This window comes from Corvus moneduloides, chromosome 1 (genome assembly GCF_009650955.1).
Source record: "Corvus moneduloides isolate bCorMon1 chromosome 1, bCorMon1.pri, whole genome shotgun sequence".
Classification (NCBI taxonomy): domain Eukaryota; kingdom Metazoa; phylum Chordata; class Aves; order Passeriformes; family Corvidae; genus Corvus; species Corvus moneduloides.
The window spans coordinates 60,811,093-60,834,317 of NC_045476.1; the positions used below are offsets into that span (position 1 = coordinate 60,811,093).

A 23,225-nucleotide genomic window follows, 5' to 3' on the forward strand; every position below is an offset into this window, starting at 1 on the left:
TGAGCTAGCACTGCAGTGGAGACAAGGCCATTGTCCATTATTTATTAATAGAAGGAATAGTTACAGAAAAGCATGTTTACATGCAGGTTACTTCTCCTACAAGACTTAACATGAGCTTTTGGGAATAGCTTATGTTGAGCTAATAGAGTATGTGAGGTCGTTGTACTCAACCAGAAACTAACATCTCTGGTGAAGCAATGCCTACATTCTTGAAGACCCAGCTGTTAGTAAGAAAATGTGCAAATTAATCAAAGGAGAAGTTCTTCTGGAAGAGAGGAATAATTTTCAAAGTAACAGGAGCTATCACTGAGCTGACCAGTACAAGTATCTCTGAAAAATGCAAAGCTAATTTAGAAATTCCCTTTTCATGAAGTCTCTTGAATGCCCTTCTTGTGGCGCAGGAAATGCACACCCTCATATACAGTTTGGTTTGCAAATCAGCCTTAATTAATATACTGAATAAACCTAGTCCTTTAAGGTCGAGAATTCCTCAATTTATGCTGGACACAATAAAGGAGACACCAATTCACCAGTTCCATTTAGGAATCTTCTTTCCAACACTCATTTCTTGGTCACAGTCTCCAGAGGAGACTGTAAAAACTTCTAGTGCCCACGATCATCTGTTACTTATGCTCACTTTTTGACTTTGCACTGAAAAGTGTGACGACTTCATGTGCTCAGTGAGAGCAGAGGTAAGATTTCATTTCAAGTGAAACCAGGCACTGACTACAGCAGCTTGCAGAAACACAGGTAATCACAGGGCTCCTGAGGAAGTGCCACAGGGGAGCAGGGCTACTGGCCCAGGATGGAGAGGTGCCTGTGCAGCTGGGAACAGGGCACTTGGCAACCCGGGAGCTGGTGTTAATGGCAGGAAGTTGCCAGTGAAGCTGCTGCACCCAGTAGGCCAGGAAGCTGAGAAGGACATACACCTTTTTATAGTTATACATATTACAGGAAACAAAGGAGATATTTTAATTAGCATTTGCAAGAAGTTACTTGCAATTTTTGAGCCCAGTCATTCCAACCTCTGATCTGCAATTTTCAGAGATTGAGAATTGTTTTCTTTCATCATTGCATTCCTGTTAATAGTGAAAAATTATGAAAGAACCATCTCAAAACATCATGGTGTTTATAAAATGCCCAGCCCTTTGCTTAGTTCTACTGCACTGCTCTGGGATGAGATAAAATCAGGGGAATAATGCTTGAGCTAGATTTTCCCCTTTGCAGACTTCATAATGAAATTGAAAAGCCAAGACTCAAAGCCTTAGGCTACCTGCTGACAGTCCACTCCCATCTCTTCTAAAACCCCACAAATCCATAAGGAGCACTTAAAGAGCTTATTATTACATACACATAAACTCCAAATTGTTGCATAAATGACAATCTGCTCAGGTACAGATGGTTTTAACAGCTATTTCCATGCTCTCTGTTAATAAGTTAAAAAAATGAACACTGAGCACCCAGCCAGATCATTGAATGAGTACGTGGTACAGCAGATCCCACTGAGGCAGAAGAAAAAAAGACACTTTTCTGCTTAACAGAAAAATGTGTAGCTGGATAGGTACTTTTTTAACAAAAATAACTAATTATGCTTGTAGAATAGATGAGAAATACTAACACATTCATAGGTTAGACTAAATAACAGGCAAGGTCAACTATTTGGCAAGAAAATCTGGACTCTACAGCTAAAATTTTTTTAAGCAAGTTTACTAACAGGGGATCAGAAATCTTTATTCCATGTCCTGTATAATGCCAGACAAATTCTTGGCAGATGCTATTCTATTTTTTTTTTTGGTTTTAAGTCAATATAAAATTGTGATGGCTTCACTTCAACAAAGACATTTTGAGTAAATTTGGGCACATTTCCTATTCAAATATGTTGTGAGAAGCTAATTAATTTTCTTCAAACTAATAAAACTTGTTATAAAAGGTAAGTTTTAGAGAGAAAATGGATTGAATTCATCAAGACTGCAAAAGGTAGAATGGATGAAAGTCTGTCAAATGTTAAAATATCAGGGGTATACTGGGAAAGAAAGTACACATTAGAATCTAATAATCTCCATGACAATTTTTACGTAATCATTATATATTTTTTGCATATAAAAATCATGCATTTTCCATATATTTCATTAAAACATGAAATAATGAATTCTTACATAAATGTCCCTTTTCCCTACAGATCTTGTCTCTCTTCAATCATCACAGCTAAAATAAAGTTTCTAGCTATTTCTCTCAATGCAGTTAAGAAAAAGCAGTCCTATTTTTCCTGCTTTACAGCCAGGAAAACAAGACTTTCAGAAGTACAGTGATTCACCCAGGAATGACCATCCCTCTTCTGACTTTCATTGCAAAAGCAAGGCATTTCAAATAAGAGTGCTCTCACAGTATGGGAACACATTTTTTGTTGCAAAGACTGAATTCAACTAATTAGGTCAAACTATTATGCTTAAAGATTATGTCCTACCCATTTGCCTAATACTTTCATTAATCTCTGGAGTAAGAACAAGAAAGAACAGTTATTCTTTAACTACAATTCCAGAAAACACTGTGTGGGCTTGTGCAGTGTGATCATGAACAAGTCGTCTAGTGTTGAAAGAATTCAGGGCAAATACCAAGAAAAATACATGTACTCACTCTGCATCAGCCAACAAAATGCAGCTGTGTACTCTTAAATACAATCAGCAAAACAAAAGTGGTGTGCTCATAACAGCAGGAACTGCATGGGCTGCTGAAAGAGTCCACTCTTAGGCATTTTATGTTTTCTTCTCAGGCTCTCATCTACAATTACACTCAAGGATCCCAAGGTACCCTTATCTGGTCTCTAAAACAGCATTTTAAGGCCATTACAGAAGACAGGTCTGCAAATAACTTCAAATCAGTCTGGACAAGCTCAAGTATGGCAATAGCCTGAGTTTATGGAAACTGTATTCAAGCACAGTTTTAAAGGTAATTTATTCACAGGTGAGTTCCTTGCCCATCACTGCATCTTTGGTTTGCATAGCCTTGGAACACTTGCTGGCACATGGAGAACGGTAGCATCTTCCCACCACTTTGAGACTGTATTTCTATGTATGATGAAAAGTATTAGAATATGAAGTAAAATGTTCTGCTAATTCATGTAAGAGCCTGAAACTCAAAATATGGGGTGAGAAAATTATAATTTAAGTAAAGTAAAAAACTTTCAGGAAACAATGATGAATAACGGTAGGCACCCAATGGCTGTGAAGGGTATTAGCAGAAAAGGGAAAGACTGTTTGCTCATTGACTGATTACTTTCCATATATTACTCTCACTCGATAGTAGTAACAATATATTTATACAAGATAAAGCATCTGCTTTGAGTGGAGGGAAGGCAAGAGGATAAGTGGAGAAGGATAAAAAGGGAGTCCTGGTATTTTAACTCCTATCTGGTCCCAGGTTCTGCTGCTCAAATCTCCTGTGAGGTTCTGGCTACTTTCAACCCTTCCATCTTCCTGTATTTAAAAAAAAAAAAAAAAGTTCTTTACTGCCATCACTCAGCCCATTACCGTAAGCTTAGGTACATCCATTGTTCCATACTATTATTTGTATCAGAATTCAGGAAAGCTCAAAAAGAAGCCACATCAAAAGCACAGCCTAAAATACAGAAGAAATGTCCCTCAGTACTTTGCTATGTGAAATTATATGAATTCAATGACCACAATGAACACCACAGTTAGTACAGGTGGGTGCTATACTCTGTAACCATAGACTTTGGTAGAATACCCTCTTGAAGTATGGCTGCTTCCCCATTACAGCATCTTTCTGAACACATGACCAAACATATGACATGGCTGTACACTGATGAGTTGCTGTGTTATGGTATAGGATGAGTTTCACATGTCTCCACTGAATTTTAACATTTGCTGTTTGGTTTCCCCAATCACCTTTTACTGGAATCTTACAAAAACACAGTACCAACCAACCAACCCAAACCAAAAAAATCCCCACCCCAAACCCCAGCAATCTGCTAGTGATGAATTAACTTCCACTTTGTCTACCTGGTCAAACTAAGTGCTGAGGCAGAATAACTTCTATACTGAAAAGCTAATTTACAAATTACCCTCCATCAATACAACAGTCACCTGGAAGCTGATGCCGAAATATCTCCAAAGAACAGTTCTGCTTCTTTCAAGAAGAAATTTTTGAGTCATTTCAAAGTACTAAGCATACAAACAGCAAAAAACCACTCCAGTTTTCAAGAGAAAAAACCCAAGCACTAAGCACTGAGATAACTAAAAATCTGGTTCAGTGAGGTATTTCAAGAGTATTTTCTGATATATTACTTACTTCTTTGAATTTGTGAGCAAGTTTGCTGGTGTCCACATCACTGGGGGAGAACATGTCATCATTTTCAGGGAGATCGAACACTTCAATAGCCATGTCACCTCCTGGAAGGACAGGTTCCATGTCTTCATCTTCTTCATCTGTAGCATATTCCCCTGTCTTAATTTTATAGCATTTAAGAAATTCCAGTTACCCTCTTATTATGCAGAGACTATTCAAAGATTAATTAAGATACTGTGCAAACACAGCATTCTGCATACAAAAAAGGTTATCTTTGTCTTTAGCTATAACCCCAGAACTTATGAATTCTACCAGACAAAATAAAACTCCACAGTAGTATTTCAGTACATTAAGAGAGAAAACAGTGTCTTAAGCACTAATAACTTAGTTCTCAAGCATTACTGGCTCTGCATTTTGATGGTTTCATCCTTTTCCAAGTGAGACCTGTTTTCCATAGGAAGAACTCTCCAAATTTATTTCAGATTTAACAAGGAATCTTTTCCAAACGGAAAAAAAGCCCCAGAATACGACCAACAGGGTCTTGATTAGTCGTTAGCAACGTCATCTGGATGAAGTAATTCTCCAGTGATATTCCATGTTGAATTTGAAAATTCATTGGTTTGTTCTTTATAAACAAATTAACGATAGAAAAGTAACACCCACTCAGAAAGACAACAGTAGGAAAAAGAAACTGAGTGTCAGAGAAGTTCAGAGTCTGAAGCCAGAGTTTACTCAATTTTCACCCTGAATAAGGAGCTGCTTTGAGCTAGTTTTGAACAGTAAATGTGGGTGTTTCTTGGGCTGGTAAAGCATGAGATGCAAACAATTTGCTGACAAAACAGAATTAAAAGAAATTGTAAGCTGCAATCAGTATCTCACAAACAAACAAAACAAAAAACCCCAATAATATCGAAAAGAAAAAGCTTGCAATATTGAACCCCAAATTGCCTTCTCAGTCTTTTGCACGCATGTCTGTGCTCATCTCTCCCCAACCCTAAGGTGAATGGTACCACCTCGCTTCTGCAGGGCTCCCTCTGGAAGCTGGAGTACAGCGCATATGGATAACAAACAGCCTGCTGGCTGTGCAGATGACTGTGCAAAAATGTTATAAAGCAAACATTTCCCTCAGGACCACATCTGGATTTATAAGGCTTGGGACTAAATAAATACATGGAAAAGGAAAGGGCGGGGGGACTGGTGCAGTCTTTGTCATGTTTATACAGTAACACCACCAAAATTTTGACAAAACTATTTGAAGTTTTTCTTCATGAGCTTCCAGTTCCTGAGATGAAGAAACATAGTAGTATTATCAGAAGTATATTCCCCATAGTGCTAATGTAATCTGTTAGTGTCATTTTCTGACAAAAGGACTTTTCAAAACAAGAGGTAAGAACTTGGATGTTTGAAGAACAATTCAAACCTCAGCTTCCTACCTTAATTCAACTTCCCAGCTGTTTAGGCTTATGTGAGTCTCTCAGTTAAAAAGCAGTGCATGGCAGATATTGAGTCTAGGTGCACAGGTACACAGAGGCAGCACACAGAATCACAGAATGGTTTGGGTTAAAAGGAACCTTTAAAGATAATGAAAAACCTACATTCTTCTTTTTTAAAAACACTGAAGTTTTAAAAAGCAAAGAAAGCCAAAACACATAGAAAGCATAAAATAGTTTAGTAAAATTTTCTGATGTTAAAAGAACTACTAAAAAGAAGGTAAGTCACCAACATGGACAACACATCTATACTTTAAAAGTCACTGTAAAGCAAGGCACTTTTTTGGTGAGTTACTGCTGCCTCTGTAAATAGTTACTTGTTCTCCAATGAAATAAACAGTAAGCATTTACTTTATATACTTCATACCTACTAAGAATATATGACTAAGAATCTCAGTAGACTTCTACAAAAAACACTAACAGCTGGTTTTGCTTCTTCTTTCCTTATTTAAGAGAAGGGAAGAACACAGTCCATCTCACTGGAGTTTTCAGGCATGTAAGCATTATAGCTAAACAAAACAACAACTGAAATCGTCATTCTGTATGTCTAGATCTCATATACACATACAGAAAATGTTCTGTTACACTACACTTGTAGTAACTTCTGTTTCTGTTTTATTGTCACTGGCTACGTGTAGTACCTAAAGGGAAATTTTGGCTACTAACTCTCCTGGCTCTTTCCAGGAGAAAGTAACACCACCTTCACACACCATCAGGGCTACCAGAAGCAGAAACACTAACTCTCAAAATCACACAGAGATTCCAGTGAAATTAATTTCTGTGGGGACAAAATACTAACAGTCCGTATACCTTCCATTTTGCAGTCATTAACCCCGAAACATCTCTAAGGTAATACACAATCGTAATTTCTACATTAAAAAAAATACATCTTGGCAGGTCCATCAGCAGTGGCAAGGAAATCTCTGAAGCATGCGAAGAGGAGGCAGAAACAGGATCATTAACCAGTAAACTCATGCCCTGCTTATGTAAAACAAAACAGATCTGGCTTGGCAACATGTGCATTTTAAAGGAATATATTAATGCAAAATCTCAATTACATTTACCAGTTTTGGCAAAGGAATAAAACAGATGAATTTAGTTAAAACTGATTTCTCCAAAGACTTTAAGAAGAAGTACTGAATACAAAAAGAAAAATGAACACACATGAAGGACTAAATTATCAGGGAAAAATTCAAGAGCAGGCAATATTCTACTGGCCTCAGGAGCCAGAGTGTTTGAAGAGGAACATCAGGCAGCTAAAAATGAACACAAAGGAAAATCTTGCTTCAAATTGTACATAATGAGTGTCAATGAGCACAGTCATTTTTGCTTCAATTAATGAAAAAAGGAGCTGTCAAAGCAAAGCACAGCTCAAGTAAACAAGACACCAGGACGACAAGAACCCATTACAGAACTCAGAAATAAATGGGACTCTTGCTTTTGTCTTCAAAAGAAAGGGATTTCATCTTACAGTCATATGGAAAACAAATTACACGTTCAAAAGAACCAATGTGTACATTAAGGAAATATACATAATAAACTACATGAAACATACTTCCCCTGAAAAAATTAACTCTGCTGACTTTTGTTCCACATGAAACTACCAGAAGGTTGTTTAGACACTGTGCCAGTTAGCTAGAATGTGAAATTCACTATTTTACTAGGAGCAGCAAGGCACAGAAAAGAAGTTGTATTACTTCAAATAACAAAGCCCTGTAAGGTAAGAGTTGTTATTGCAATTCCCTGAGGTTCTCTGCAATACATTTTGGTTTCTTAGCTGACAACAGCAATAATATTTTTTACTTCATAGTCAATGAAAACTTACATGCTCTTGAAGGGAAATCTCAGATTCTTCATTCTGTGTTGGTGAGCAGAATTCATCCATCTAAAAGCCCTACTTCTCATTTCAGTAGCACCTAGGGCTTCAGCTTGTCCTAACCAAAGCAATAGCTTCTGATAGTAGCCATTTCATTTTGCTATATGCTATCACAGCTAATAGCATGAAATTATCAACACAAACTGTAATTTTCCACTTCTAAAAGGAAAATGTGTTACTTGCATTGTTTAACTGCCTTAACTGTAAATTTCTGAAATGTGCCTAACACTCCCAAGCAGAAATAAGGAGCTGCAGCACCAGCCGGGATAATGCAGACAGACCTTCCCCACATCACCATAACAAAGGCTACACATTTCAAGCTACACCTTTTGTTCCTGCTGAAACTCTCCCACAACCAGGAAACCATTTGAAGAACTATAAAAATAACTCAAGCCCATCTCTTCATTTGATTTTTTTCTTTGATGGGCTATACTTAATTCTTTCAAAAGAGTGAAGAAAAAACATAATGGTATAGTACTAATCATTGCTTTTACAGGAGTGCATCATATTAATGATATTGAAAAAAATGTACTCTGAAAGCTTTGGTTTAGCAAATGTACTCTTCGGGTGTTAGACATTCAAGTACATTGCGACATTTTTTTTGTGTGTGCGTCAAGATTTTCTTCAATGGTTCTAATGTTGCTTTGCTCTCAGCATGTCCTGATGAATGAGAATTTAAAATGAAAAAAATATTCATATGACTATTAGTGATATTAAAATAGATTAAAACATCACTTGCATTAAACTACTTGTCTGTGGCCACAGAGTGAACAGAATCCTGCAATATATTATTCATTTCACATTTTGCATCACCCCATGCTGCCTTCTGGGGAACAGGTCATCTGCTTTACATGACTTTTGTCATTCGCTGTAGAACATGAAGAAGATAATACCAAGTTCAAATCAAAATTCCAAGAAATGTCAGAATTTGACTTGTGCACAGAACACTATGTTAACACAAGGAATTCAAAAGGTTTCAGTCAAGGATACAGATTCAGGTCATAATTAGCACACTAAGTAGGAAATACAAAGACACTGCCTACTCCAAAGCCTTTGCGTTTTATTTTCTCACAGGATGCTACAAATTGAAAGGAGGTGGGACTTTAGGAAGCTAGGCAAACTGGTGATGAGCAAACTCTGCAGCAGGCTACCCAGAGGCGACATACTCTCCCAGCTTTACTGGGATTAGCAGAGACTCACTAGGAAATGCCAGCGCTGCCTGTTGTAGGTAAGACTTGAGAAATAGCTGATTCTACTGGCTCAAGTGCTTGGCTTGTGGGAGCTTAACAAGTTGTGAGCTGATGCACACTTATCCTCTAGTCTTTGCATGGACTCCACTATGAACATCCATCTTCTTTTAGTGTTCAGTTCTGCACAAGGGCTTTGTGTTTCCATGCAAAAATTTAAATGAAGGAGCATCTGAAAGAATCCTGCAACCCTGTGACAACCTGCAGCCTATGGTAAAAGCAGATTCTAAAATGCAGGGCATTTATATAGTAAATGATGAGTTTTCAGTATTACTTAGACAGTAAATGATATATGTCTTAGAAAAACTGTGTGTATTAGTGTGAATTTTCCCCAACAAACAGCTGTCAGGCAACATTCCTTCAAGGCAGTGGAATGAGAAAGTAGTAGGCTAACATTGCATCTCTAAATTTAGTATGTAACTCAAGTCCACTGCCCACTAGCTGGCAGAAATCAAAACTGCCTCAAAATACTGCTTTTTAAAAGAACTTAGATCCTTCTAAAATACCTACATACTCCTTGGGCTATGAAGACTGTCAGAAGTTCCAAAACAGAGGAAATCCAGCCAGCTGGTGGCACAGCAAGATATAACACCAGAACTTGCACATGCCTGGCACACATTCTCTTCCTGTGATTTGACTAGCTGTAACAAATACAAGTCATGCACCATGACTCCAGGACTCAAACACAGATCACTGATTTCCTGCTCTGGAAAACTTAAAATGTTATTGCTGTCCTTGTGGTAAAGTCTCTGAGCCTCAGAATTTGGCAGTCTGAAGATAATTTTCATGTTTATTATACAGCACTGTACCTGGAGATTCATGTTACCATATTTTAAAAGGTGTACAAAAATTAATAGGATGGCTTGACAGCTCTGAGGCTGAGCAACTCCTGTATCATTCTGTGCTGCTTCAATGCAGAACTCCTTACACTGGCAATCCAAATACTCCCGAGCTCCATGCAGTCAGAGTAACTATTACTTTGATGAAACAGACTCAAAAGGTTAGTAGTGGGTTTTGTACACTTGTAGATAGTCATTCAGCCAGTCCAAATGGAGATTTTCTTGCCCAAAAGGTGCCCTGCTTACCAGAGCCAAAGAATGCAGGGCTGGCGGTGGTGTCTGGCACATAGCAACATAAACCCAGCCAGACTTGTCCACACAGAGCAAGATAAGCTCTAAGCAGTAATGCTTGTATTTGACAGTAAATGGAGCAGAAGTGCTTGTGGTGACCAAAAATGTCTTTGAACTGTGGCTAACGTGCATTAGATCACAGTTTACATCATGTCAGCTGTCTGTGAATGGTGCAAGTTATGCGAGTAAACTTGGATGGCATAGTCAGGTGACCAAAAAAATAGTAATATTCAGGATTACTGCAGGTATCAATTATTTCTGATAAGTCTCTTAATTAAGAAAGGGAACATACTACATTGCATACCTTAGTAACTAAACCCCAGCATTTATTCTGAAAATGTTTACCATCCACACCCCAAATATATATACGGCATCAATTAGGAAACGGGTATGACCTTCAATGATCCCAATGTAGTTTTTAAGAACTGTATTTGTTCTCAGGCCTAATTCCTTCTCCTTCCAAAAGAGATAATTGATGAGGTCATCTGGATCTCCCCTGGTAGATGTCTTTTCCTTTCTTCCTCCTTTCCTCATATGCAAGACAAAAGTCGTCTTTGCACTGCAAAGACCATTGCCAAAAATCAAATGTCATAATCACACAGACGGTCATCATCCTCAGTGTAGTGCTAGAATAAGAAAAGATACCTTTAACTCTCTTAATTAGGGAAACATCTGGGAAAAACTCACCGAATTTTATTTTTTCTCTATGATCTAAAGGCACTACCAACAGAAACCACTTTGTGAATTTGTTATTTTTTGTGAAAAATTTATGCAGTGAACAGGACTTAAAGAGTTTGTAACCACCAAATTGCAAGAACAGGACACATCACAAAAAGTACCTGATACCTACTCATCCCTGTCCTCTTTCAGTACTGTACTGAGAAACACTTGCATGGTATATGACAGTGTCACCATCAGCACCTTCACAGCAACAATCCCTACTGAAGGCTGAAGTAGTACCAGGATCAGTATCGATCAATATGGGTTTAACAACATTTTCTTTATTGCCAGATCTTGAGTAACGCCACCTGTGTGGTGCATGAAGGTAAAAAACACAAACATTTGAGATTTTTTGCAGGCGGATGTGTCCCATAGATAAAAGCTGTAATGCATCGATCACACACAGAGGTCTGCCTTCAGCCACACATCCCTCTACATGCAAGTACACAATGAGAAAGATTTGATCATCAGGCATTTAGGACACACCTCTCTTGCCTATATGAAAGCTATCAGACTATGCTCACCATAAGATGGTACTGAAAGTCTTCAAACCCTGACATCTACAGTACGCTGTGATGAGTTGTGAGAAGTCTCTTTTCCCAAAAGCTAGTTGATCCATTTGGTTTTTGAAGAGATTGTAATGGAGTTCCTTCAAGAAATTTCTCTTGAATTTAATTCTAGACTAAACAGAAGTTAGAAGACTTGCATATTTCTGTAATTTGAGGAGGGAACAGAGAAGATATGGATTTTTCTATCCTTCATGGTCTCGCCCAGGCTCATATACATATGCATGTATGTACAGCTCTTATTTACATGAGTTATATGAGTTATCCTGTCCCCGTGACAGGATTGATTCTAAGACATATTGAAATATTTTTATTCTTAATATCAGTGGAAATTGAAGTAAGTGAATGCATTACTGGGGCTACACATATTGCTATTTTAACAGCTTGTTTCAAAATCTGAGTGAACCTTGATTTTATGTCAAGACTATTTTTTTTCTAAAAAGAAAAACTAACCTGAAATAAATGCCTACCATGAATTCTCTATCTCCCCTTATCTATTGTTCCCTTACACAAATAAAATAAAAGTGGCCCAGGATGAAAACACACTAATACATGGAGTCTAGCATTTCAAATAATATCACTCAAGATGATATGAAATGATGGCAGTATGCTTGGGCTATATGGAAGCAGTTTGTTACAAAACCCAGCAGCTAATTTAGAGAGTAACACAGACAGTAGCATTCTCTGAAAAAGCACTCAAAATAATCTTTCCAAGTATCTTGGTAATTAGGCATACTAGGAATTTTATGAGAATGGAGAGAAATTATGGAAATTTACTGCACAGACTGGTTAGTTTCAAAACTTTTGTATTGGGACATCAGGCACTAATTGTAAACATGAATATACACTTCAGACAAGGTGGGCTAATTCTCTATCCTGTGGAATATCTGTTCACACAGAAACAAAATCAGTGTATGGAAAGAGGGGCCTTACCCAGAATTTTCAGAAAACATTCTGACTTAAGAAGTCAATTCTTCTAGAAAAAAACCCCAACTTCCTCAACCCCTCTAAAAGTTAGAAAGCAACTTTAACCAGTTTTCACAAAACTTTACCGTTTCAGTGCACAACCAAACAAACTTTATTCCCTTATTTCAGAAAGGTATATGCCTTCAAGGAAGAGCAGTGCTTACAGAAGCATCAACCAACTTGGTATTTGCTCTTCTGGACCAAAATAAATACTTTAAATCCATGATGAAAATTTTTTCTATAAATTTGTTCTTCAAGTAAGATTCATCATCAAAATCCGTAAAAATCATCAGCAAAGGTAATGGAAAGGTCCAAAACTTGACCTCTGAGTGGTAAGTAAAAAGAAGGAATTAGGAATAGAAAACAGAACATTAAAAAACACCAAATAGTGAAACACTGGACAGGCTGTTACCTCATCATCATCTGCATCATACTGTGCATAATGCTGCTCCAGCAGCTCTCTCTGGCGGCGTTCTTGTTCTAGAGTTTGGCTAATCAGCTGCGCAACCTCGCTCACTTGTCCCGGTTTTTCTCGTCCAATTACAAACCTATACAAAACATTAGCGAAAAAATGTTACTCCTACTGTTTACCAAAGTTCTAGAGTTTTAGCCATTTCTGATACAGAGGGTAGCCTTTTTCTCCAAAGATGCGTAGTTGTGATTGTTTCAAATGCATTCTGTGGATGAGATTTGTCACAAGGGCACTGTGTGCAGGAGTAGGAGTGATCAGACCATGACAGGAGGGGGAAAATAGAAGTGACCATGACATGCCTTCACTCCAAGTTTCAGTAAAGTATCATCAGCTCCATTCCCTTTAGAGGCATGTATTTTCCAGAAAGCTACAGAAGACCAGATTGTTATGGATGCACAGCACACTTATCGCAGCTTATAGTGAAAGAAACACGCATCAGAGTAACTCCTTCCCAGCCTGACTTAGAAATTATCTTCTATTTCTGAGCTTTTATATTTGTCTTCCTCTGGTCTATAAAACAGAATCTATTTCCACATTTTAAAATCTGACAGACGCGATTTCCTTAATTTTAAGCTGCATTCAAATCTTTCTTTTATTTCATGAACTTCTGTTGCTAAGGAACGTTTTCTCCACTGTTAGCTACTGCGGAACACTGGGCACACACTTCCTTGGCTTAACAAAAGACAAGGGCAGTGCCTCTTTCTTGGTTGAGACTTACAAGAATGCTTCTCAATCTTGCTTTCAGCAACTAGAACTCAGAATTGGTTTGGATTGTAACACTTTCTTTTTTCAGCACAGTGGCATAACCATAATTAGGTATGTAGCTATCTACAGAACTAATCATAAATACCCATTACACGGTACCAACACACTGTGAACTACTAAACAAAAGCACAATTCAAAAATGTCAAGCTGAAGAATCATTTTCTTAGAAGGCTAGAAAGACAATTAGGTAATTACGGATGAAAGAAGTACTACGTAGAGCTGAAAAGCACAATAAGGTGACACTGAGCTACTGCATATAGTAAATTATTTGTTTCCACAACATTAGCCTCGAATGATGAATGTAATTTATTACTTGAATGAGAGGCAGAGATGTGTCTTATATCCCATGCATGAAAATTTTTTTCATTAGTACTGCCTATCACTGTTAAAAGCTTTTGGGATTTGTCATCCATGTGTCAGCCAACTTCTCATCAGTGGATGACCCTGGGTCCATCTCCTATGCCAAATAATTTTTCAGATTCTATGAAGTCAGGCACTACAGAAAAGACCGCAATTTGGAGACTATTTCAACATCATCAAAATATGCAAGTAACTAATTACTTCCAAAAGCATAAGAAAGGTGAGAATGAGTGACTCCATTTGAAATAATGACACAAGGTGCTCTGAAAATAATTTGCAAGAAAGTGTCTTAGCTTAAAAACATCAATAGCAAATACAGCAGAAACTAGAACAAAACTGAGGCAATAACATCAGCATTTTAATCCTGATCAGATCAGATCCCAGTCTGGCACTCATCCCACTATTACAAAAGATGACATTAGTTCTCAGTAATGATAAAGACCTTGGGCTGAAAGAAAAAGAATGTTTCTTCATGGCCCCTACACTTCATCTGTTCTGCATACTGACTTGTTTCCTCTAAATTTTGATTTTAGAGCCAAGTATTACAAAGACTAAATCAGTCATGTTTTCAGACTCAATTGGGAGGAACAATGAGCTTTTAAAATTACTACATGAAGTAAAAAAGGATTTAACCCATATTTGTTGTGTGTTTGTCTCCTCTAATGCAAAAACAAATTGAAAGTAAATAGAGAGAAAAAAAAAACCCTTCTATTTCAAACAAACATTTTAAGCAAAATTATGCATGAGTACATTACCTACACATAGTCGAGAGAGCACCACATTTATAAACACGTGAGGGAGATCCTCAATGTGTAAAGTTATGAAACCACACAAAGTGATGCAAATATTGTATTCCCTCTGGCCCTCTGCCTGGTAATTCACCTCCCTTGGAAAATACAAACCTCAAAATACTTCATACAATCATTTTCGTACACTGAAAACTTAGAATAAACAACATCCAATGCATCTGAAGTCTGGCAATTCCTGATAATTTAGAAGTGTTATTTGACACGTTAGACTGTAATGCAGTAATATTTTCATACAGACAAACAAGATTAGGTAGAATTTAAAAATATGAAACCTTATTAATTGAATTTTTCTTCTCATGCCAAAGCCACTTACAGTTTACAGTGATGTGATTTCCAAGGCTTGAATCACATGTCAAAATGAAGTTACTCAGTGATACCTGAAGCTGTTAGATGATATATGAATAAAAGCCTCCAGGCAATGACAAAGTTTAAAGCAAATGTTTTCCAAAATAGAAATATATAAGTAATGTTCTAACTTCCTACAATTTATTGCTTTAGAGTGAGACATATCCACATTGTCTGAAAATAATTTTTAGCAGCGTTCAGTCTACAATTGATATCAGTTCTAGACAAAGAATTGTAAATTTGTAAAAGGGAATACTATGTTCTCAGCAATTACAGCTTTTTCAAACTAAACCAAACTTTTTGTCATGTTACATTCCATGATCTTAAGAATACCATACATATAATTATACTTAACTTATAATTGAGATAAACCATAATTCTAAAGTTACAATTTAAAGTGGGAGGTGAATAAAAGTAACTTAGAAAACCATAAAGCTGGGGCAGATTAAAACTCTTAAGCATGAATTAGATATTTATTCACAGAATGGCTTTAAATACAAGAACTATCTTCATCTGAAGTGTTTAAATATGAGAAAGACACATAAGGCTATGATTCCCTGACCAAAAAATTAGTCACTGAACCATAATATGCACACTTCAACAAAGTGGCTAATTATATAATTCAGATCACTTTGGCTCAACAAAATTAAGCCCATGCATTTCAGACTTCATTAATTAGTCTCAAGGGCTAGAAGTATTATACGAAAGAACTATAAATTCTGTCAGCAATAATATATTTGAGAAGCTGGTTATGCTTTTAGATATGAGACAAATGAGCATTTTACAGCCTTTAAACCACATCACAATAATATTACTCTTAATTATTAAGGCCAGCAAATGCAAAATAAACCCCAGCAAATCTGTGAAACAGCCATCACTGTACTAAATCTCAGGTCATTACTGATTTTTTCTGAAGTCTTTAAAAAAGAAGGAAGGTGGAGGAGAGAGGCAGGGCAAGAGCTGGCCTTGATACTCAAAAGTTACATGCAATTTAGCTTAATTACCAGATGTGAAATATTCTTTGTGGTTGTGATTAAAAGAAACAGGGACGGAGCTAGAAATATAATTAGTATTTGACTCTATCTTGGATTTTAGAATATCTAAAAGAATGACGTATCTTGAGAAATTGAAAACTAATTACAGTAATGGTGGTTAAGAAAAGCATTATACTGAAATTGGCAGCAACTCCTACATCTCCTGCAATCCATGATTTAAATATTTTGCAGCACACCCGATACATAGCCTTCTGCATATTTCCAGCTTTTATTAAATGAGGATCTGCAGACCTGTGCTTCTTGAAATAACTTATTGATTTTTTTATCAACTAGGGGAACCAGAAACATTATTATAAAAACTAATTTAAATTAAAAAATATTTCCACTTTGAAAATAGCTTTGGTACTAAAAAAATTGTGAAGGCACCAAATCTGTGACGCAAAAACTGAAGTTCTGCAGCACAGACTTTTAGTGAAATGCGTTGATGATTTCTCCTGAAAATACTTCAGGCAGTAAGTGCTCAGTTAAAAATACATTAGCATGGTTTCCTTAAAAATCAAGTAAGAACACAGCAAACACATTCTAAGAAAGAATGGGGGGTTTTCTGTGCCAGGATTCCAAATATTTTCTTCTAACTTTTCCTAAAATACAGTTTGGTCCATAAAAATGTACAGTAAAATTCATTCAGGGAGTTTTACAGTCAGATGCCTCATCCCTGGAACTGTTCAAGGCCCGTGTGGATGGGGCTTTGAGTAACCTGCTCCAATGGAAGGTATCCCTGACCACAGCAGAGGGGGTGGAACTAGATGATCTTTAAGGTCCCTTCTAACTCAAACCACTCTACGATTTTAAATATGGTTTTCCTCTGAGCTTTAAAGTCTGAAGCTGCTTCTGCTACCATTTATCTCATTTATTTCAAGATGTCTTCAATTACCTAGTCTGGCTGCTTCCATTAGGTTAACAGCCACATAATTAATCCAAAGTGCTTAAAGGGGTGTGAACCCTGTTAAGGTTTTATTTAGTCACAGCAGCACAAGCTGGAATTTGTTTGGTTTTAATGAACAAGATCAACCTCTCCCAAACAGCAGTCTCAAACACAGAAGTCACTGACTGCATATAAGGAATTCAAAGCATATGAGCTTCCATTACACTTTTTGATATGAAATTATTTGAAACTTCTAAACAGTCTTTGCATCACTGAATAATTTCAGGTGGAAGGAAACTGGTCCAACCCAAGCCCCTGACTTCAAAAGATGGCCAACTTTGTCATGGCCTTGATCAGAATGAACCTTGCTGCAACTTCTGTTCACTGCCTGTTATTTTGTCCCCTTGTACTGAGAGTTATAAAGAATCTGGGTTTACCCATTCTACCTCATGGATGGTAGTTGAGACAACAGTAAGACACCTGACACTCCATTCTTTTCTTCAGAGTGAAGATGTTCTTTCCACCTCTTCCCAGGATGTTGCCGCACATCTGCTCTCTAGCTCTCAGTGTTGCACAGTGATGCTGCTCCAGATGCCAGACTCACAGCAGCCCTTGCCTCATAAGGCTTCTGTCAGCCCACTTCTGACTGTTGGAAGATCCTGTGATTGCAGCCCTGTTAGCCTATCTACCTCATGTGCAAACTTACGTCAGTAAATCCACCCAGTCCGCCCATCTCCAGAGACAGGCATGTGCACAGCAATCTTTAAAGCTACTAGCTGGAACCAAGGGGACTGGTAGAGGGAAATAAAAAAGGTTTGCCTGGAGATAAGTGACCCAAAACTAACACACAAGCCACAAACTCTGCTTGGAAATCAGCACCCAAAGTAACATAATGAAGTGACCACCATCAGTGAATGAAAGGGGCAATGCCTGAGTGAATTTATTTAGGGTCACATAAGCAACATCGAAGAGGGCGATCTGTGTAGTATCTAGTGCAGGATGCTGGCTACGTAAAGCCAGTACAGACAAGGAGACTTTGGGCAAGAGCCTCCAAGGATCCTGGAGATAGAGTTGCCAGTGAGATGAACTGATGTGCAGAAGTTCTGCAGCCTCCATCCTTGTCCCCAGACCCAGGATAAAGTAAAGTATTCTGAATTTAAAGACAGACAGCAAGACTCCAATTTACCTCTTTGGGTTGGAAGGGACCATGCCATGAACAGGGGCACCTTCCACTACATCAGGTTGCTCAGGGTCCCATTCAACCAGGCCTTGAACAGTTCCAAGGATGAGGCATCCACAAATTTTCTGAGAAGCCTGCTGCAGTGCCTCACTACCCCGTGAGTAAAGAACTTCCTAATATTTAATCCAAATCTCTCCTCTTTTAGTTTAAAACTTGTCCTATCGCTATCTGTCTGTGTAAAAAGTCACCCTACCACTGTTTCATAAGCCCCCTTTCAGTACTGGAAGGTACTATAAAGTCTCCTCAGAGTCTTTGCTTCTCCAGGCCGAACACTTCCAGCTCTCAGCCTGTCTCCAGGAAAGGTGCTCCAGCCCTCTGATCAACTTCGTGGCCTGCTCTGGACCCACAGCAACAGGTCCATGTCTTTCTTGCGTGAGGACTCTAGAGCTGGATGAGCACTGCAGGTGGGGTCTCATAAGGGCAGAGAAGAGTGGCAGAATCACCTCCCTCACCCTGATAGCCACCCCTCTTTTGATGCTGACCCAGGATGTGATTGGCCTTCTGGGAAAACAGTGTTATCAATGGTGCTGGTAGAAGAGCAGCAAAGTCACAGATTAAACATCAGAAAAGCCTCAGCGGACTCTTCAGAGCATCTTGGATACAAGCCCCTGATAAACTATGCTACTATCAACACTAAATGGATATTGAGTCAGACGATTAGGAAGTCACGTAAAAAACCCACACAATAATATTAATACACTTAGATTAATTATTCCCCCAGAAATCAATTCTAGTCTAGGGCCTCCCTAACACATTAGCTTTACTCAAGAGCACTTCAAAATTAGCCAAGGGATTCAATGTTTTGGCACCTCTCCAGATTCTGGTCCTTACATTACTCTGTTCTTCTGAGAGTGCATGTTAAGAACGAATTCCGTCTCTTTCCAGACAGCCTGACAGTATCCCAACACAATCCTTGCTTACAAGGTTCCCTTGAATACAGGGTGATAATTTAATCAGCATTTGCTATAGCACCACATGATTCTTATGGGAATGGCCAGTTAAAAGAAATACATTTGTAAATCTATGCTTTAACATAGCTGAATGCAGTCACCTCTGTTCTGAAGGTACAAGTGCTAGCAGGACATGTTTCTAAGAAAAACTGATTGCTTTTTGAGGTGAGATCTGTCTTCCCTCACCCTCACCCTTGATGGTATCCATAGGGAAGAAATCCAGAAAGAAAATGCAGATAGGTCACAAGCTTCTGAGTTCAGACCATGTCCTTAAACTGGATGATGACATGATCCAGATTCTAGGCAAGATCGACCATCCTCACAGCACAGTCCAGCTAAGTGCTCCTACAGCACCATCTGTGTAGTTTGGCGAGTTATCCTGCAAGGATGAACAGCAGGTATTTCTGCCCAGCTGTCACAGTGTTGTATCCCATTAATCAAGGTACACCAAAACTATGTGGGAGTTTCCACAAAATAGTACCTTGGATGAAGGATAAAAAAAATAGCTAAATAAACATATATTATGATATTTCAGTTGCAGGGTTAGGAGTTTATGATTAGATCCATCCAAGTTGAGGATGAAGTGATTCAAAACCTGTCAAGTTGTTCCTTTTTCCAGGAAAAGACAAAAAAAGCTGCTCCTAATGAAATCCAGTCCCACTGAATCTTACTCATTCATGTTACACTTAATTTTAAAAGCCATGCTTCAATACCTAGAAGAATAGTTTATAATTCAGACAAAATATTTAAATGAAGATTTCTTTATATATTTCACACTCAAACATATAATTTCCTGTCCAAATGTGCAAATATTTCAAGAAAAAACTTACCATAAAATTTAAATTAGCAAGAACTCAGGACACAGGGGCTATGTTTATGCCAGTAAATTACACAGTGCCAGGGAATGCTTCCAAGCACTAGTAACTGATCATCATATTAAAATCGTATTACATCACTGAAACAGTCTTTGAAACAGTTCGACCCAAGTTAACAAATATTCTGCTGAAGAAGAATACTCAGACACAGTCCAAGAGTTAGCAAAGGCTAGGAGTCAGCTTGGATGTTTCCAAAGGACAATTTGGATATGGCCACCCTGCTCAGAAAGTTACAACTCTTTAAGGGTAGACTGACCACTCTGGTGCCAGCTGGCCTCAGCGCAAACAACAGTCCAAGGCACAGCTTGTCTACTACACAGGCACAGCCAAGGAATATAAACCAGCTAAGCAGTGATGAATGCAGTCTTATCTCACCCCTGCTAAGGGGTCAGAGTACTCTTGGGTAGTTTTTCATGTTCAGCATACTATTCCTGGTAGTCTTACAGAACAATTACCAGTGCTTTGCAGAAAGTAGGAGTTCTTCGCAGAAACCAGAAAAAAACAGCTTATAGAATTATGGAATATTATGGAATCTTTAGTATAACCACAGTCAATTAAACAAGAGAAATTTACACTGCTTTGGCACACAGCACCACACATTTAGTTTCTGCAGGATCTATAATTCAGATTTATCAAAGAAGCAGAAAGTGCACCAAGCACACATAGCTTCTGAAGCAGACTAGAATGAAATCCCAGCTCAGCAATCAGCATTGCAGAGCAAAGGACTTTTCTTTCCTCCTCTTTTTATCTCCTCAGCTCCGGCACTTGGATTCAAGGAAAAAGAAATAGACAAGGAAAGGAAAAACAAAACCACAACCCCCAGCCAGAAAACTGGTAACATAAACCAGCTCTCTGAAGCAGACATGGAGCGTGGTATTTTTTGGTTTGGGTCCTGTCTCATTATCCAGTAAGTAGCAGTCCTGCCTCTACCACAGTGTGGATCTGCACTACGGAGAATGCCTGCAAATTTTAAAGGACCCAGCTGTTTCATAGGGTAAGAGCACAGGCAGGCAAAGTTAGAAGGAGCAAAAGAAAATCTGCACAGGCATGCGCACTGGGAGATGAGAAGAGTATTACCTAGACAAAGGAGTCACAACAAAGCCACACAGTTCAGTGTTACTGTCAACAAACAGCATTCCCATCAGGGCATACTGCTGCTGGTTAGGTCCTAAGGGGGACTTCATCTGTCCCCTACACTGTCCTAGTTCTTGCAAAGACATGACTGTATAAATTACCTTTCTAGATGCTGCGGTGGCAAACAAAACTAACAGCAGGCATGCAAATACTATTTTCAGAAACAGTGTATTTTTCAGAAAAAATTCAGCTCAAGATGGGGTGAGGAATTCACTAAGGAAGGAATAAATGACATTTCAAGTTGATGTTAATGAACAACCAATTATTTTTACTTTTCGCCCTTTAATTGTTCCTTGTATAAGAGCTATATAAAAGTAGAAATTTGTCTGAAAGATTGCATTTTCAGTTTAGTAAGAGATAAAAAAATTAGGCTGTGAATTAACTGGGAGTTGAAACACAACCCTGCTTTGAATTAAAACTGTCCAGATAAGAAAAAAACAAAAAATGGCAATAAATTATTCTTTATTAGAACAGAGAGTAGTTAACAGTGAAAAGCCAGAGGGCTGGATAGTTAACTGCTATTGTTAGAACATACTCTTTAATGATCTAGAAGATGAATTAGACACAGCAACATTGGCTAACCAATTATTTAAGATGGAAAGACTTTGATGCATTTCAGCAGAATTTAAATAAACAAAAGCAGGTAAACTCATTAGCACGTTAGAATTAATACAATTTATAACTTTCATGGTGGTACAAGTCATGATAAACCAAACAGGTTTTGCACAGGTTCCGTGTGGTTCCCCAAAGTCCAGAACTGATTTAGAAAGCACCATGAGAGCATCCGCTCAGTGCCTAGCAACAGTTTGGAAAGCTGAGAAAATGTTTAGTCACATTCATACAACAGGATATGGAAGGAGAACACAAAATTTAAAATTTGCGTCTCCAGTAAAACACTGAATTTGGTTAATATCCTTAAAAGGAACCTTTCAGAGGAAAGTAATAATGCTAAAAGCATACAAGCAGCATACGAAGGACTGGGATTTTCTCATGATTCTCTCATGCAGGACCCTTTCTACTTATCAATGCAGTAAGTCTGCCCAGAACCACGTCCTCCTTTCCTGGGACCCTGACTTTCCCAGAGCTGTGCAAGCACAAATCTTTGTATCCAGTAAGTATGATAAAAGGATAAAGTTTTCTCTATGAAAGAACTAGATTTTTTCTCTTGTGGGTATGTTAAAAAAAAAAATAAATAAAATTCCCTGGAGGCATACAACTCTTCAAGTGAGCTTTCTCTGGCAGAGACCGTAGGGTCTCCCAGAACCCCTTCATTATGATGAAGTAAGAAAGCGGGGTCAAAAAGGCTTAACATCATCCAAGCAACTTCAAAAAACAGTTCTGATACTCAACACCACAGTCCATGGGGAGACTGCAAGCAAAGTAACACAGGAAAAATTCTGTGACAGGATAGCATTCCCACTGTCAAGCTATCTCCTTAGCCTATCTTTTATGACTGCAGGCACCACTTGCAAACTTCAAGCTGATGGATTACATCCTAAATAGGGTCAAAAGAAGAACAGAACAATTAGTGGTATTAGTGTGGCTCTGCCCTCTGAGCCATTAATCTTAGAGCAGGGGTGACACTCAACAATATTGAAAACAACACACATTTCAAATCCCTCCTGTATAGAATCAAATTCTGAAATCTACTAATATGAGATATAAGTAAACTAAATAGTTATGCGAAATTATAAAGAAGACTTGATATTTACATCAATTGAAGTAGCATTCATAGTTGTATTTGCCTGATTAGAGTCACGAGGACACTAATTCTCATCCTGAAAAACACAGGCTGATTGCCAGCTGGGATTATGAAAGAATTCCATCTCTTTCCTTTGCCTCACAGGCTACCAGAGTACATCTGGTGGGTACTGATTATCTTTCTAGAAAACATTATAAGAAAGAATAATTTAATTTATTATCACTGAAGAAGTCAAATTGGTTGAGCCAATGATCTTTCATTATGGTATGATGACTCTGCTGGATAATCCAATACTGCAAACAATGGATAAAATAATTGTAGATGCTTACATTTGCTCTTCTTTCACTTCCTCT

General features: G+C 38.0%; 1 protein-coding gene across 7 annotated transcripts in view; it reads right to left on the reverse strand.

Annotated features, from left to right (window-relative positions):
• Positions 1-23,225, reverse strand: part of PPP1R9A (protein phosphatase 1 regulatory subunit 9A) — a 137,359-nt gene that overhangs the window by 30,322 nt on the left and 83,812 nt on the right. For 6 of the 7 annotated variants that reach the window (XM_032111750.1, XM_032111767.1, XM_032111740.1 and 3 more), the window contains exons 6-7: positions 12,713-12,848; positions 4,309-4,464 (exon numbers count right to left, since the gene is read on the reverse strand). In XM_032111750.1, the coding sequence (XP_031967641.1) occupies positions 4,309-4,464; positions 12,713-12,848 (292 nt within the window). The remainder of the gene's footprint in view (positions 1-4,308; positions 4,465-12,712; positions 12,849-23,225) is intronic. The other variant, XM_032111777.1, reaches the window with a different exon arrangement.